Source organism: Sebastes umbrosus, chromosome 10 (assembly GCF_015220745.1).
Source record: "Sebastes umbrosus isolate fSebUmb1 chromosome 10, fSebUmb1.pri, whole genome shotgun sequence".
Lineage (NCBI taxonomy): Eukaryota > Metazoa > Chordata > Actinopteri > Perciformes > Sebastidae > Sebastes > Sebastes umbrosus.
Window position 1 is genome coordinate 2,829,687 of NC_051278.1, and position 17,234 is coordinate 2,846,920.

The 17,234-nt window shown below is 40.5% G+C and overlaps 1 protein-coding gene across 7 annotated transcripts in view; it reads left to right on the forward strand.

The window, feature by feature from the left end:
• nckap1 (NCK-associated protein 1) overlaps positions 1-17,101 on the forward strand; it is a 36,203-nt gene extending 19,102 nt beyond the window's left edge. For 5 of the 7 annotated variants that reach the window (XM_037781909.1, XM_037781910.1, XM_037781913.1 and 2 more), the window contains 25 exons: positions 425-562; positions 1,364-1,412; positions 1,512-1,668; positions 1,879-1,935; positions 2,388-2,484; positions 3,563-3,669; positions 3,786-3,918; positions 4,319-4,400; positions 4,518-4,576; positions 4,730-4,875; positions 4,966-5,098; positions 5,888-6,007; positions 6,565-6,704; positions 7,921-8,052; positions 8,400-8,618; positions 9,977-10,107; positions 10,231-10,328; positions 11,075-11,168; positions 11,913-11,995; positions 13,100-13,180; positions 13,273-13,366; positions 13,488-13,604; positions 14,523-14,632; positions 15,131-15,220; positions 15,906-17,101. In XM_037781909.1, coding sequence (XP_037637837.1) covers positions 425-562; positions 1,364-1,412; positions 1,512-1,668; positions 1,879-1,935; positions 2,388-2,484; positions 3,563-3,669; positions 3,786-3,918; positions 4,319-4,400; positions 4,518-4,576; positions 4,730-4,875; positions 4,966-5,098; positions 5,888-6,007; positions 6,565-6,704; positions 7,921-8,052; positions 8,400-8,618; positions 9,977-10,107; positions 10,231-10,328; positions 11,075-11,168; positions 11,913-11,995; positions 13,100-13,180; positions 13,273-13,366; positions 13,488-13,604; positions 14,523-14,632; positions 15,131-15,220; positions 15,906-16,022 — 2,784 coding nt within the window. In that variant the 3' untranslated portion in view covers positions 16,023-17,101. The remainder of the gene's footprint in view (positions 1-424; positions 563-1,363; positions 1,413-1,511; positions 1,669-1,878; positions 1,936-2,387; positions 2,485-3,562; positions 3,670-3,785; positions 3,919-4,318; positions 4,401-4,517; positions 4,577-4,729; positions 4,876-4,965; positions 5,099-5,887; positions 6,008-6,564; positions 6,705-7,920; positions 8,053-8,399; positions 8,619-9,976; positions 10,108-10,230; positions 10,329-11,074; positions 11,169-11,912; positions 11,996-13,099; positions 13,181-13,272; positions 13,367-13,487; positions 13,605-14,522; positions 14,633-15,130; positions 15,221-15,905) is intronic. The other 2 variants (XM_037781912.1, XM_037781914.1) reach the window with 1 other exon arrangement.
• The last annotated feature ends 133 nt before the right edge of the window (positions 17,102-17,234 follow it).

A 17,234-nucleotide genomic window follows, 5' to 3' on the forward strand; every position in this document is an offset into this window, starting at 1 on the left:
ATCAAACTTGTTATAAGAAAAACATGTTTTATTTGCGAAGTCACAGAGAAGAACTACACTACCCACAATCCTAAAGTGTAACAGCGAGGTCTCTGATTTTAGTGGAGCTCGCTGTTAAATTGGAAACACGTACCGCACCTGTGAACAGCTAGTGAGGGTTCGTGCTCATACGTTCTGCTCCAGGATTTCAAACTGCTTTCCTGCTCTGTAGTGTGAGCTGAAGTATCAACCTAATTAAATAGAAAATAAAGTAATGTGGTGAAAGACTGATGCAATACATGGTGATCAACTAGAGTGCCAGAAAGCCAGATAGTTATATAATCATTTGGCTTACTGTATATGTCATCTGTAAATGTATTCCTCTCCTCTCTTTCCCTGCTGTCTCTCCCTCTTCATCCTGTCTTCCTTCCTGTCTCTCCTCCAGTCCCTGTCGGATGCGTTGATCAGTCTTCAGATGGTTTATCCTCGGAGGAATCTGTCTGCTGATCAGTGGAGGAACGCCCAGCTGCTCTCTCTCATCTCTGCTCCCTCCACCATGCTCAATCCTGCTCAGTCAGACACGGTCAGTATGAAACCTGTTAGCTTACATCTGCGATCAGCGGGGGACGGGAATGTAACGATACTAAACGAGAGAGTAAATTCATGATCGAAATATGTGACGATTCAAATCGATGAGATGAAAAATGGTCTTTTTAATCAATAGAGGGCGTTTTCTGCTTTTGACGTTGCTTGTTCGATGTCCTACATCACTAGCCGTATCAAGATGCAAAGACAATAGTGGCAGCAGGTGAAGATTTAGAAATCAAGGATGCGCCATCTATTTCAAATCGGAGGTGTGGCAGCATTTTGGGTTCCCTAACCCCCTAACTCTTTAATGAAATAAGATAACAGACGAGACAAACACTGCAATTATTGCAAAATACAAAATGAACACAAATATTCAATTTAGTTTTTTTGTTATTTAAGAGAAAAGACATTTGCAGTTTCAATTTTACAAAGAAAAGGAAATCTGCATTGTTTTGCAGAGTTTAGACCTCAGCAATGGATTCTTTAATTTAATAAAGAAAAGATAAGAGATGATAAGAATATAGATTTTTGTCTGAGAAATAAAGGAATCTTTTTCGGTCATGATTTGTCTTCAATCTCATTTTGTTAAACAAATTGTGAGGAAATCATATCGTGAGTTGTATCGGATCGTGACGGTATCTCTACAAGGGAAATATTATAAATCTAATGTCCAGAAAAAGCTTGTTTCAGTATTTAGTGATGAATAATTAAAACTCTATAACTGTAGTTTGAGCTTCAGCTTTACTGAGACATTTAATCCATTCACCTGATCTGTTCCGTCTGCTCGTCTTTCTAGATGCCGTGTGAATACCTGTCACTGGACGCTATGGAGAAGTGGATCGTTTGTAAGTAAAATTGTTTCCCTGTTAAATGTTTATTCTGGCTCATGAGTTTCACTCGGTATTGATCGGTACTTGGTATTGATCTCTCCGTTGTCTCTCCAGTTGGTTTCATCTTGTGTCACGCGGTGCTGAACAGCGACGCGGCGGCGTTGTCTCTGTGGAAACTGGCGCTGCAGAGCTCCACCTGCCTCTGTTTGTTCAGGGACGAAGTCTTCCACATCCACAAGGCTGCAGAGGATCTGTTCGTCAACATCAGAGGGTGAGAGCGATGTTATCACTTACATATCGTTGTCAGTAGAATACCTTTGATTTTTGGACATTATGAAGACGATTTGAAGACGTTTTCCAACAGCCGTACATTAAATCATATTCTCAGAAAACCACATCACAGTCGTGCATTCAGTATAATTCAATTGTTCGGTATGATTTTGCTCTTTTAATGCGTCCTCTCTGCTTCTGTGTTTTCCAGGTACAACAAACGCATCAATGACATCAGAGAGTGCAAAGAACAGGCCCTGTCTCACGCGTACGTATATCATCTTTTTACTAATCCCCTCAGTGGGATTTTCATCCAATCTTTCCTCTTTGTTCCTCACAAACACAAAACATATTTCACATTTTTATGATTTATTTCACTTCCCACATTCTCTGTTTTGATTTATGTTCCTGCTTCCCGTCTTTAACCATAATTTCAGCTCTTCCTCCGCCCTTTAGATCCTCTCTCTCTCTCAGGGAGTCTCACACAGAAGCATCACCTTCTTCTTTTCCTCTTTTAACCTCCCCTCTTTGTCTCATCTCTGCTTTTATCCTCACTTACTTACCCCGTCTTCCTCTTTCATCTTCTTTCTTCTGCCATCACTGTCATCTCCTCACTTTCATCCTCTTGCCAGATTGTCCTGAAAGTGTCAGAATACCGTTTAATCGTGATGCTTTTGTGTGTTTTGATGTTCTGACTTCCTCTCTTCCGTCTCTCTGCAGAGGCTCGATGCACCGAGAGAGACGCAAGTTCCTCCGATCGGCTCTGAAGGAGCTCGCCACCGTTTTAGCCGATCAGCCCGGACTACTGGGTCCTAAGGTATTACACAATACCACCTTAAACTGTCTTTATAAATCTATTTGAGAGACCAGCATAAAAAACATTTTTACAACAGTAAATATAAACAACATAAACAGATTAAAGGGATGGTTTGGGTGTTCTCAGTGCGGTTGTATGAGGTTCGTCTCCATATTCAGTTTATTTTGTGTGTATTCTGTTTGTGGAAACAGACAGGAGTACCAGCACGGGAGCAAAGCAATGTACTGCTGTGGACGGGGGCAGCAGCAAAACGGATTTTAGACACCTAAAAAAATCAATATCAGTTTAAGTGTACGATGTATTTAGAATATTTTCACCTCTTTACCTCGTTGTCAGACAGCCCTTTCTGACGGGGAACTGAAGCCGTTATCCATGCTCGCTTCAAAGCCACCAGACTCCATTCATAAAAAACAGTTTTACCTGCATTGATCGGTTAGTTTGTTAGTGTTATTGTGTGACTTTAGTTACTTCGGATTCACCAAAGTCCCACAATAACACTAACTAACTAACCGATCAAGGCAGCGGTAGACGAGCAGCTCCCGGGTTCTGAGAGGTAAAATTACAGTTTTTTTCAATGGAGTCTGGTGGCTTTGGGGAGAGCATAGAAGGACACAACAGCCTCCGTTCCCCTTTGGAAAGGGCTGTCTGATGGCAAGGTAAAGCGTCCACTTAAAAACTGATAGGATTTTAAACACCTAAAAAAATCAATGTCTGTTTCTCCAAACTCCATCTAATGTAGGTAATACACTGACTGGATAATTACCTCATACAAACCCACCTCAAAACACCTCAACTAACTGCACAAGAGTATACACAATATGCATAACACATTAGAAGTTCCTCTAACCAGATGGAGACCCTCATAAATGTGTAACAGAATATATTTGCTGAGCCAGACTGAACATATTGCATATTTGGTTCAGAGGCTGTGAGGAAGCGTTCGCTGCCAACTGCTGCTGGTCATTTATCTTGGAATTATGTATCTTGGGGAGTTTTTGACATTTCCATTTCCCCTTTTTTTTTTCTTCTCTACTTTCCCTCCATATTTCTCCGTTTCCGCCTCTTTCATTCCCGCTAGGCGTTGTTCGTGTTCATGGCGTTGTCGTTTGCCCGTGACGAGATCATCTGGCTGCTTCGACACGCCGACAACATCCAGAAGAAAAGCACAGACGACTTCATAGACAAGTACGCCAACGTGCACACCTGTTCACACCTACAGTAACATGATCATTGCATCCTTTGGCTTGTTTTCTCTTTGGCTGCTTTAGTCTCACATCTGTTGATGTATTTGTGTGTTACAGGCACATAGCAGAGTTGATCTTCTACATGGAGGAGCTCAGAGCTCACGTCAGGAAGTACGGTCCGGTGATGCAGCGGTACTACGTCCAGTACCTGTCTGGGTTTGATGCTGTGGTGCTGAATGAACTGGTGCAGGTATGAACACATGAACACACTCTGAATGCACACACTGAGCTCTGAAAATATACACACATATACTGTATACTCTGCATAAAATCTAAACACAGAACAGGATGCAGGGTTTCTACTAAACAACGTTATTGCCCACCATGTTGAATTCTATGATAATCTATGTGATATAACACATTGAAACATTAAAAGTAGAGACTGATAATTATAACTGGCAGCTGTCTTGAATACAGTTAATTAAAGCTTCCACCTCTTAATTTAAGTTTTGGAAACCTTACCTCTAAGAAAGACTATCTTCCTATAGGTACAGAGAATGTGTCTTATTTTGCATTGCTGGTTGAACACATGTTTTTCCACACTGCCCTTGTCTTTCTAACCAGTTTTCTATCCCGTGTTTATCTGATAGAACCTGTCTGTCTGTCCAGAGGACGAGTCTATAATCATGTCTTCATTTGTCAACACTATGACCTCTCTCAGCGTCAAACAAGGTAAACCGTTACTGCTTCAAAACATAGCGGAGGAGGAGGAGGATGATGACATGATGATAACAGATCTTCAGTCAGGAACGTTTTAATGGTAATATGTGTGATTATTTTGTGTTCCAGTGGAGGATGGAGAGGTGTTTGACTTCAGAGGAATGAGACTGGACTGGTTCAGACTGCAGGTGGGCTCACACATCTAGTGCTTTAATTACTTAAAAGACATTTATCTACAGTCTGTAATTTCCACTAAATGTTTTAAATGTTGCTTCTTTGTGGAATGAAGTGTAAAAGGAAAGAACGACACATCTGATAAAGCACTGTGTTCCTTTCTACAGGCCTACACCAGCGTCTCTAAAGCCAGTCTCGGTATCGCCGATCACAAGGAGCTCGGTAAGATGATGAACACCATCATCTTCCACACAAAGATGGTGGACTCTCTGGTGGAGATGCTGGTGGAGACGTCCGACCTGTCCATTTTCTGGTGAGACGCACTCTTCAGACATTTTAATATATTTGACCTTTATGAATTTTGTGTATATCCCTTATTTCATCTGTGTTTTTGTGGTTGCAGCTTCTACAGCCGTGCGTTTGAGAAGATGTTCCAGCAGTGTTTGGAGCTTCCCTCTCAGAGCCGACACTCCATCTGCTTCCCTCTGCTCTGCACACACTTCATGTCCTGCACACATGAGCTCTGTCCCGAGGAGGTAAACACACACATGTATATATAGATAGATACACTGTCTAGTGTTTTTTTTTTACTCGCATGTCTCATGCAACAGATACACTCATGTTAATCTATGCAGCTGTCTGCTCCGACTCGTGTCTCAGCTGCTTCTCACGGGTGTAACCGCGTCCTGAAGCATTTATTTACACTTCAAGTCTATTTTTTTCAACAACATGTACGTACACATGAGGTTGATAAGTTAGCTGTTAGCAAGCTACTGTAGTTAGCCTTAGCTAGTTAAGTGCATAGCCTTTATTTCTTGTATCCTCAGTTCGGCAGCTTATAAAAACTTAGTTATATGTTCTTTACCCTGTTGGTAGTTCACCCCACCATACAGCAGCTTTTAGGCATTTTTCTGTAGTTTGCTAGCAGACGAAAGGGACGAGGAGGAACCTTCATGTAATACAAAGTTAATGGAGGGCGATGAATTGTTTTCCCCTCTAGTGTGAGCAGGACTTACATGTGCTCTGTCTCTATACATCAGTGTTGATGAGGAATATCACAGGAAAACTGCACAGAAAGTCTGGCTGCTTCTGCCTGCTTTGTTGCAGTCGCTTTGAAATGCTCAGACTAGACGGACAGACAGTCGCTGCAGTGTCGCGTGAAGGCAGTCGTCACACGACACTGAAGACACTGACGGGATTATACTCACATTCATACAGATTAGAAACATGTAAAACAACAACAGTTGTTCATTGCTGTTAAATAATGTTACAATGATGACTTTCCTTTGTGACCTTGTGTGTGTTTTTCTTTTCTTCCTCCTCAGCGTCACCACATAGGAGATCGCAGCCTGTCGTTGTGTAACATGTTTCTGGATGAGATGGCCAAACAGGCCAGAAACCTCATCACTGACATCTGCACTGAACAATGTACACTCAGCGACCAGGTAACACACACACACACACACACACACACACACACACACACAGAGGCAGACAATTTAAAGGAATAGTTTGACATTTTGGGAGATTACTCCCACATGTAATCTCTTTCTTGCCGAGAGTTTAATGAGAAGATCGATACCTCTCTTATGTTTAGAGAGGCATTGATCTTCTCATCTAAATCTCCGCCGTTGAACTAATTATCACAAAGAAGAAGAAACTTAAAGGTGCTGGAAGATTTTTTATAATAGTACCAATGTTCTGATAAAGTCCTTAAAAGTTTTCTTATGCTAACAAACTTTCTAATGTTACAAGATTCTGCAGAAACTGGTCATTTGCATAATACGACACGCTGTCATGTTAATGTTGAGAGTCTTTAGTTGATGCGTGTAGTTCAAATCCTCTTAAATCGATCTCTATCTAGTTTCACTGAGAACATCAGCCCGGCCGTGAAGAATCGTTCCTTCCTCTCCTCTATCTCTTGTTCATCCCTTCCTGTCTTCTTCTTTCTCTCTCCGCCGTACGTCTGTCTGATCATCTTCTTCTACTCTTCTATTTCCAGCTGCTTCCGAAGCACTGTGCGAAGACCATCAGCCAGGCGGTGAACAAGAAGAGCAAGAAGGCGACGGGGAAGAAGGGCGAGCCGGAGAGAGAGAAACCGGGAGTGGAGAGCATGAGGAAGAACAGACTACTGGTCACCAAGTTAGTTCAATAATAATCTCCTCTTTCTCTCTTTATCTCCTTCTGTTCTTTGTGTCTCTTTGTTTCTGCTAATAACTCATTTCTATTGATTCTGTCTAGAGATGCACCCAGGCCTGGAATTTCATCCCTTTAGGGGCCACTTGGCCTTTGGTGTTGTCAATTTTTTGAGGGCACAAAGGCCAAATGTCAGGGCAGCAAATAAAACAATGATTTTAAGTCCACAGAAATAATGAATTTAACCTCAGGGTTAAGGATGATTTTATTTTTAATTCATAATTTAACTGTCAGTGAAATTAATAAATAAAAAATCTGTTTATTTCACACAATAATTTATTGGTATTCTCAACTTTCCAATATTTGTAACTTGTCTATTTCCTGCTTTGTTGTGCTGTAGCCTGCTGAAAAAATGAACACCCTTATTAATTTAATAGTTGACTCAGTTGATCTGATCGATTAGTTGTTGCACCTCTAAGTAACGCATATTTTTGTGGATTGGCTCTCATAACGGGTCGGGTGGGTGCCGGTTAGGGTTATCCTCGACCAAAGAAATTCTCAGTCGACTAACACTCGTACGATTTCGTCGACTAATCGATTAGTTGCCTGAGTTTCTCCACAAAGAATCACATAGAAGCACCACTTTAAATCTAGTGTTTACCAGAGATGTGCTCACAAGTTTCTTAGAAAGTCATTCAGCATGAAAAATGACTAATTGACTAAAGAAATCTTAGTCGACTAAAACAACCGATTAGTGGATTAATCGACTAAAAGAGGGCAACCCTACTTTTATTTTGAGAGTGAGAGAATGTCCTGTAACTTGTTGATTGAATTTCAATTTTGCATGAAATAAATGCTACAAAGATGTTTATGTATGTTGTCAATTATAGTTTTTTTAGAAAGAAAAAAAATCGGAAAACTGCCAAGAAAATCGGTACATCTCTAGTTCTGTCATAATTATTAATACTGTATTAATAGTCTTGTTTTTATAGTTGGTTTGGCTGCATTCATGCGTTCATGCAGTAGTGATGACAGCAGCTCTTTATCCTCGTATAACATATTATATAAACTATTACATATATCTACACCTCCTCCATTTTTAATATTCTCATGTTCTACTTTCTGTTTGTCTCTACTGTATCCTCCTGTTGCTGTAAAGACACAGATTATTAAAAGTCTCATCATATCTTATTGACCTTCTTCTTCTGTTTTCCTCCTCCAGTCTGGATAAACTCCACACGGCGTTATCTGAACTCTGCTTCTCCATCAACTACGTTCCCAACCTGGCGGTCTGGGAGCACACGTTCACACCGAGAGAGTATCTCACCTCGCACCTGGAGATCCGGTTCACCAAGTAAATACACAAACACACACTGATTAAATTATTGTCCAATTAAAATACAAAACAGACAGGTACCTAATTAACTAGTAGACATTTAAGCCTTCGATGAAGAGAAAGAGCATCATCATCGTTACAGACAGCCGTCAGTGAGCAGTGCGAAGGTCAGAGTCGGTGCTTTAAACATCTTTAAAAGCAGATTAATGGAGCACATTGGATCAAAGTGATTTGGAAAGGAAATGTGAGCACATCTGTAAGAGATTCACAGCAACACATAAGACGAGACTGAGACAGTTTATCCTCTGCAGGTTGTTGTGAGGTGTATTTACTGAACTGACCTCCATGTTAACGTCTGTGTCCAGGTCCATAGTGGGGATGACCATGTACAACCAGGCTACCCAGGAGATAGCCAAGCCCAGCGAGCTGCTGACCAGCGTGCGGGCCTACATGACGGTGCTTCAGTCCATAGAGAACTACGTCACCATCGACATCACCCGGGTCTTCAACAACGTCCTGCTGCAGCAGACGCAGCACCTGGACAGCCACGGGGAGCCCACCATCACCAGTCTCTACACTAACTGGTACGTTACCGTAACAATATATGATACAGTAATAGAAATGATTGGAATGATGAAATATCAGACAGTAAAGAGGAATGGATAAAGTAAGTTTCATAAAAACAAACATGGAATTTTGTATCGTATTTGTATTTGCACAGGCTGTGCCAGTATGACATTAGTAATCTAAAACGGTCGACTCTGTCAGACAGTTCTTCCTTCTGGGGGTTTGTGTTCGCAGATTGCCGGTTGTTAGAAACTCTTTAATCACAAACACCAATAAAACAAATTCCTCTCATTTATAGTGCTCTACAGAAGAAAGATCATTTTTATTGTTGCAGCTTAAAACAACTAAATACCAGACTTTGATTATTTGGGCACAGAAACTTGAGGATTGTTCTTCTTGTGTTTCTTGTTAAAGGATAAGTTCGGTATTTCTCAACCAGGACTCTATTTTCTCATGCTTGAGTCGAAGTGACTAAAGGGGAAACAATTTCTGAAATAGGTCCAGTATTGAGGGATAACGCTGTAACCGGCAGCCGCTAAACGAGCTGTGAGGGCAAGCGAGCAGCTCAATGTAACGTTACGTTCACTAAAAGTGTTTGTTTTGCCACTAACAGGCTCAGATTGTTATTATAGTGGAAAAACCCCACATACTGTACATACGCTAAAGTTGGTGGAAAAGGGGTATATGGTCCGCAACAAAGTTTTCTATCGAATGGCGTTTAGGAGAGCGGAGACGCCAAAAAAATGAAAACATATCAGTGCAAACAGACTTTGATGGAAGCCGAACAAAAGACAGGAAATAAATGTGCAGTATTGTCCAGGTGTCTTGTATCCATTCATATTCTCATGGAAATCCAACTACTTTCGCTAAACTATTGCCAAACAGTGCACTTTCTGGATTGCACACAACAAATTCCTTCATGGGAGGTGTTTGGATGGATACAAGACACTTGGATAATGCTGCTCAGGGATTTTCAGAAAGGTTTCTGGACGTTTTATAACTTTTTTGTTGTCTTTTGTTCGACCTCCATTGAAGTCTGTTTGCCCAGATATGCTCTCCTAAACGCCATTCAATGGAAAACTTTTTCTGGGACCATAGAGGGCCTATTAGGGAGGCGAGTATTATATACAATTAATGCTGTTTCTGGGTGAACTATTCCTTTAAGCAGCCGTTCACTGAACTTAGTGTTGTGATGATGGGATTTGCTCTTAGCACAGAAACTCCTACAGATATTAAAATCTCATTTATCAACATAATGATTTATTTACTAAATTCATTTGTGGTTTTAAAATTTGGGAAATGTTCCCAATCAAATGGAGGACTAAAACATGTAACCGATAACTGATACTGTGTGTGTGTGTGTGTGTGTGTGTAGGTATCTGGAGACGTTGCTCCGTCAGGTCAGCAACGGACACATCGCCTACTTCCCCGCCATGAAGGCCTTCGTCAACCTGCCTACAGAGAACGAGCTGACTTTCAACGCTGAGGAATACTCCGACATCTCCGGTACAAACTGTCTCATGTGTTCAACTTAATGTTGTCTCGGTTTGACACATTTTAGATTCTCTGCTAAAACAAATCTAAATCTGTTGTAGTAATTATTGTAATTACGTGTGTGTGTGTTCACAGAGATGCGTTCTCTGTCTGAGCTGTTGGGACCGTACGGGATGAAGTTCCTCAGTGAGAGTCTGATGTGGCACATCTCATCACAGGTCGCTGAGCTGAAGGTATTTAAACACACAATCACAGAGATTTACTCATACATACAAATATAATTTATCACAGGAACTACTGTCTAGACTTTGGTTATGACAGTTGAAATAATGCCTAATAAAGTCTCTTTCTTTACTGCTTTTGAAATGCCGATAACTGCTGAGCTAATCATCAATATGTGTTTCATTGATGAGCTACAAAGCAATGCAAATATAAAACATTATAACTGAATAAATATACAACAAATGAGAACTCTAAAATGACGACTAATGGTCTTGACATTAAGACTGGACCTGAATATTCGACTATTCACATATTCATTTGTTGGGTAGGTGTTCGGTTCTCAATTTTGGGATTCGGATATTCATTTTGTTGTTGTTTGTTTTTAACTCTTTGGGATTCCAAACATGCATAAAACACCAAACCTTTTGGAAAATGCTTTTTATTCAATAACAAACAACAATACTGTAGAATAACAGAAAGAGGAAAGCATTTAATTAAACCGAAAGACACGTTGTTGCAGCGTTGTGCTGTCATCTCAGCCGAGAACGGAAAAATGTCTGTCTGGTGAGTCGTGTCATGGAGACGAGCCAGAAAGGACTGAGCAGAAGCCTCCGGAGGCTGCAGTACGCACAGGCTAGCAGCTGAGCACTGCCGGAGAGGTGGTGAAGAATAGAAATAGAAAGGAGTAATCCTACAGTATAAACATGAAGTCAAAAATGATCTTTTAATTGAATGCAAACTGTTTGTCTCCTTGTAGAAACTGGTGGTGGAGAACATGGAGGTGTTGACCCAGATGAGGACGAGCTTCGACAAACCAGAACACATGGCCGCCCTCTTCAAGAAACTCACCTGTAAGCGCACACACACACACACACACCTGTATACACACAGACCTGCTCAGCACCGTTTCACACGACTGCTACATTCTGATATTATGGCAGCTCTAAACTTGATGCCAGGTATACTGTGTGTTTGACAGCTAGTGTTTAACTACATTCACCTGTAACAACAGGAACCTACTGGATGTGCTGCCTTTACAACACGGAGCAAAGTTGTTGTTGCACCGAGAGGAATAAATAGTAAAAAGAGTGTGGAACACATGCCGACAACAACATCAGCAATGTGTCTCGTATGGTATCATGTCATTTATCGTGTATTTCACGCGTGTGTTTTCGTGACAAAGCGTGATTCTTCCTGGTGAAAGATCTCGTAGTGTGTGACCTCCTGTCGCCGGTCAGTCATGTAGTGTGAAAACCAGGACGACTTAAAGACTCCTTATTACAAGACACCAAGTTGTATAATGTGAACAGTACAGAGATCTGATGACTTTGAAAGTCGTGTAATGTGAACTCAACTTTAGCAGACTGGACTGAAAGGTAATTAGAAGTCAGTACAGACACTCAGCAGAGCACAACAACAAAAACCTGATACAATAAAACTTCATTTACTTGCAAATTAACTTTCCAAACTACTGAATTACTATTGATTGTGGTGTGATATATTAACTGCTGTTTACTGATTTGCCAACCAGTTTGTCAGGCTGTCAATTGAAGCTTAATTAACACATATATGTCTCTGTTGTTTGTGTTTGTTAGCCGTGGACAGTGTGTTGAAGAGAATGACCATCATTGGAGTGATCTTGTCCTTCCGCTCGCTGGCTCAGGAGGCTCTCAGAGATGTAAGACACACACACACACACACACACACACACACACACACACTACTGCTACCGCTCTACTAAGTTTGCCGTCCTGGCTCTACACATCTGTTCTGACTCCACCTTGGCCCATAAACTAAAACTTTAAAAAAAAGTAGATCAGCATATTTGACAGCTACATACAGAATACATGTTTGGAGAACTGTGTAGCGATGGCCATGTTAAATGTTTAATCTTTGCGCTCCTTTATGCCCGGTTCAGACTACACAATATCAGCCCGGTTATAGCCCGACACGGCCGTCGTAGGGTGTCGACTCGGATCGGGAACGATAAATGAGTGTCGTGTGCGACAATCGATCGTTTTATCTTGTGTAGTGTGTCATAGTACACGACAACTGAGGCCGCATCTGGGACGCCTCACGACGTCCCGACAGAAAGTCTAGCATGTTTGATTTTTTACAGCACACAGCTGTAAACAGAAGCACATGGCTACTTATTATGCAGAATGATGTCATCGGACCTATAGTTATATAGTTTTTGTAGTTCAATGTCAAGAAAGTTGACGGAAATTCATGCCGTCTTCTTTTTTCAGTTGTGATATATTAGAGCTAAAAAAAAAATAATTGTTCATTTTTATTTTATTTATATTAGTTTTTTGCACAGGCAATATTTCAGTTTGGTTTTAGAAAGATGTCGTTTTTATTTAGTTTACTAAAAGTATTTTTCACTACTTATTTTTGTTTTATTTAACAATAATAACCCTGATGATAGTGTATTTAAGTGCCACCAAATTTCAAACATCGGGGGCAAATCATCGGCCAAAAATTGCCCCGTAATTTTTTATTACTATTATTTTCTACCCTGCTTGCATGATTCTTGCAGTTTTTGGTTTGTACCCACGTGGTTGAATATTGTAAGTCGCTCTGGATAAAATCGTCGGCTAAATTAATATAATGTAATGTTGGTGGGTACAGTTGGAAAGTAACGTGTTGAAGAAACACATCTGTTCAAAATTCTTTACCATAAAAGCATAATAAATGTCACATTTTTTAATAATTGTTGCTGACGCTGCACCGCCGTCTCACCGGACCGCCTCTTGTCTCTTGTCTCTTTCTCTCTCTCCAGGTGTTGTCCTGTCATATTCCCTTCCTGGTCAGCTCAGTGGAGGATTTCAAGGACCACATTCCCAGAGAGACGGACATGAAGGTGAAACACACTTCTAGACTCATTAAATAACCTCTTAACCTGCTGTCAGTGTCAACGTCCCTCTCCTCATGCGTATGTATGAATGTTTCCAGGTGGCCATGAATGTCTACGAGCTGTCGTCAGCAGCAGGTTTACCCTGCGAGATCGACCCGGCTCTGGTGGTCGCTCTGTCCTCACAGAAAAGTGGTGAGACACAAACACAATAGTCATTTTCCACAGTAATAGATACACCAGTTAAACAGTTATGAAGCCAACGATGTTAAACATATTCCACGTCTGAAAAGATCTCATGTTTGTGTTTGTGCAGAGAACATCAGCCCAGAGGAGGAGTATAAGATCGCCTGTCTGCTGATGGTGTTTGTGGCGGTTTCCTTGCCGACGCTGGCCAGCAACGTGATGTCACAGTACAGCCCCGCCATAGAAGGTAAAGCATGCATTGTACTTGTACTTGTACTCGGTCTGAAAAAAATGGAATCGGTGCATCCCTAGTTTCTGATATTCACAGCTCAAACTACAGTATGTTTGCACTACAAATGGTATAATGTCATTTTGCATTATTGTTTTTCTTCCTTTTTATAATAAATAATGAAAATAAGGAGCTCTATGATCAGAGCCTGAGAGCAGCGCACACGTTGTAGGAAACATAATTTACTGCATCAATGATATGAGACTGTTCTGCATGTAAATGAGATCGACCTTGTGCCCTCAGATTGATTCATTTGTGTGCACAAGAGCGATATCATCATCATCATTATGTGCATTTTTTTATTATTTTTAAATTCAAAATAATCTTTAAAGGTCAGTTGCGACGTGTTTAACCTTATTTGTTGCACATATTTCAGTAAAAGAGATGTGTTCAGTTAAATAAACCTCCGTAGAGACGTAGTTAAATGAGGCTTTTGATGAGGTATCACTCAAGGATGAATTATCAAGACGTTGCCTCTTTAACAGCCTTGAAATGAGAGGCGCCATTGTTAATAAGGGACATTTGAGAGGGATAATGAGCTGTAATGGGCTCCACTATTGTTAGTATGCAGACTGCATGTTGGCCAGCGATTGGTTTTCCGACAGCACATCTCGAAACGTGGCGCCGGTGCAGCCACACCAACCGTCACACGTTTTATATTCACATTATGCTTCCTACACTCACACTTAACGGCGTTCATCTGTATGAAATACAAAGAAAAAGATAAATCCATATTTTCCCCGCTGGACTTCCAGGTTTTGTATTCTGGAGAATCTTCTTAAAGAGCCAGAAATTAAACGGAGTTAATTGATTTTCAGAGACAGATGATGTCTTCCTGTTCTGTTACTAACGGCGTGTGTTTGCTGCCCCCTACAGGCCACTGCAACAACATCCACTGCCTGGCCAAAGCCATCAACCAGATCGCTGCTGCTCTCTTCACCATCCACAAGGGGAGCATAGAGGACCGCCTCAAAGAGTTCCTGGCTGTAAGACAATTTCAGTTTTTTACTTTTTATCACCAACATATGATTATTTTTACAGAACATAATGCTGTCATGTTGAGCTGCCGCCTTGTCTGGAGGCCTCATGAAACTTTACAGCCACAAACTACAGACCTAGAGCATTCAGAGGATGGATGGATCAAACTAGAGACCTAGAGCATTCAGAGGATGGATGGATCAAACTAGAGACCTAGAGCATTCAGAGGATGGATGGATCAAACTAGAGACCTAGAGCATTCAGAGGATGGATGGATGGGTCAGACTAGAGACCTAGAGCATTCAGAGGATGGACGGATCAGACTAGAGACCTAGAGCATTCAGAGGATGGATGGATGGATCAGACTAGAGACCTAGAGCATTCAGAGGATGGATGGATCAGACTGGAGACCTAGAGCATTCAGAGGATGGATGACTTCTCTAGCTAGATTGACAACATTTTGCTGAAATTGTAGAAATTCACTTAAAACTTGTGTGTGTGTGTAGCTGGCCTCGTCCAGCCTGTTGAAGATCGGACAGGAGACGGACAAGATGACGACGCGCAACAGAGAGTCGGTCTACCTGCTGTTGGACATGGTGAGAAACTGTTAATGAGAATAAGAGTGATTACACAGAAACATAGACTGTGTAGCTGTCTGACGGTAAACCGGTGAAAATATTATAAATATAGAGTACACAGGAGTACGAGAATGACAGTATTAATATATTTATTATGAAATATTTACCATCTGGTGGTGAGTTGGGTCAGAGGGTGGGGGAAGACTCTGGACAGACCTGGTAAGCCCAAATGGTAAATGGATGGATGGATGGATGGATGGATGGATGGATGAAATATTTAAATGTAAACTTAAAACTAACCAATTCAGCCAGGTCTTTGATTAAGAATCGTTCATTATTTTATTCACTTATTTTATAGTATTTGAGTTGTAAAATTGTATTATATGTTATTTTATTAATCTCTTATTTTATTGTATTTATTTATTTGTATAATTTTATTCTATTTTATTAATCTAGTTTTTACTTCAGTTTTACTCCTATTACTGTTATTATAGCTTTTAATTCTTTTTTATTTATATATTTTTTTATCATTTTATTGGTATCAAATTGTTGAATTGTTTTGTCTTTTCTGTTGTTTTCCCGTCCCACACTTACGTCTTATTTTCGGCTTGTCAGTGTGAAGCACTTTGAACTGCACTGTTTGAAAGGTGCTATACGAACATTGATTGATTGATTATCTATCGGTGTGTCTGTTGTGTTTCAGATTGTGCAGGAGTCTCCCTTCCTGACCATGGACCTGCTGGAGTCCTGTTTCCCCTACGTCCTGCTGCGAAACGCCTACCACGCCGTCTATAAACAGAGCATCAGTGCTAACGCATAGACACACAATAGACACTTCGTCTACCATCAGAGCGCCGATGCTCGTATATATAGACACACACACACAGCAACAATAAACACACACTAACGGCATAAACTAAATACAAACTAAACACACTAAACTATGCCTACAATGCCTCAACGTACTATTCAGACAAAATAAAATCACTCTAACTACAGAACAAACGCACTAAACGCCAAAAGAACGTACAAAAAAACACACCCACAATTCAGTGCACCAAAACCCTAAATTCAATATGAACAGAAACACACACTAGCTGGATGAAGTTGGGGGATCAGTGTCTTTATTTTAATCATTGTACTTTTTCATGATGTTGCCAGGGACCATTACCATAGCAACTCGTAATATACCAGATGTTTGGTTGGTATAAAAGAACAAAAATATAAATATATAGTATATATATAGTTGACACTAAAATATTATTTTCTTTTTTCTTTTCTTTTTTTTTTCGATGAAAGATTTGAGATTTTTAGTGACAACTTCTATGTGGTGGATTTGGATGCTTATTTTGGGAATGCAATGAAAAATGATGTGATTTAGTTTTTTTTTCTTTTCCGGAGGAGGATTCCTGTTGATAATGAAAGACTTGTTGCTTGTTAATGTAAGTTTACACTTGTATACACACACTGACAGACATCCTGAGCAGATATATATACGACATACACACTAATCTCTCAACATTTCATAGTGAACACAAACACTCTCTCTCTTGTATAACATGGTGATGTTTTCTTTCTTTTTTCAAGCTAGTCGTAACTTGAACTTTTTTGTGGGTAAAGATATAATATCTGTATTCTACTTTGATGTGAAACTGAACTCGTCTGTTTTTAATGTTTATGTTTTTGTTATTTTTATGACGATTTGCCAAATGTGTTGACACTAAAAGTTGTGTATCAGGGCTTGGAAGTGGTTGGAGTGTTTGGGGTGTTAATAATGTTTGGACGATGGGGAAAACAAGGCGCCTGACTCTTCCGGCAGCTCGGTTAACAGAACGGGGGGTTTACACACAACCTTTTACAGCGGGAACAAACTTTAAATAAAGTACTGCAGTAATACTACGGTAGAGGCGTGGAGCAAATATTCCTCACAGCTGTTGTTAGTCAACTCTCTCTGATGGAGAGGGGAAGTCCCGCCCCTCTTGGTGGACCGCCATGGGACTTTATTTCAGATAAAATATGAACGGTAGTCAAC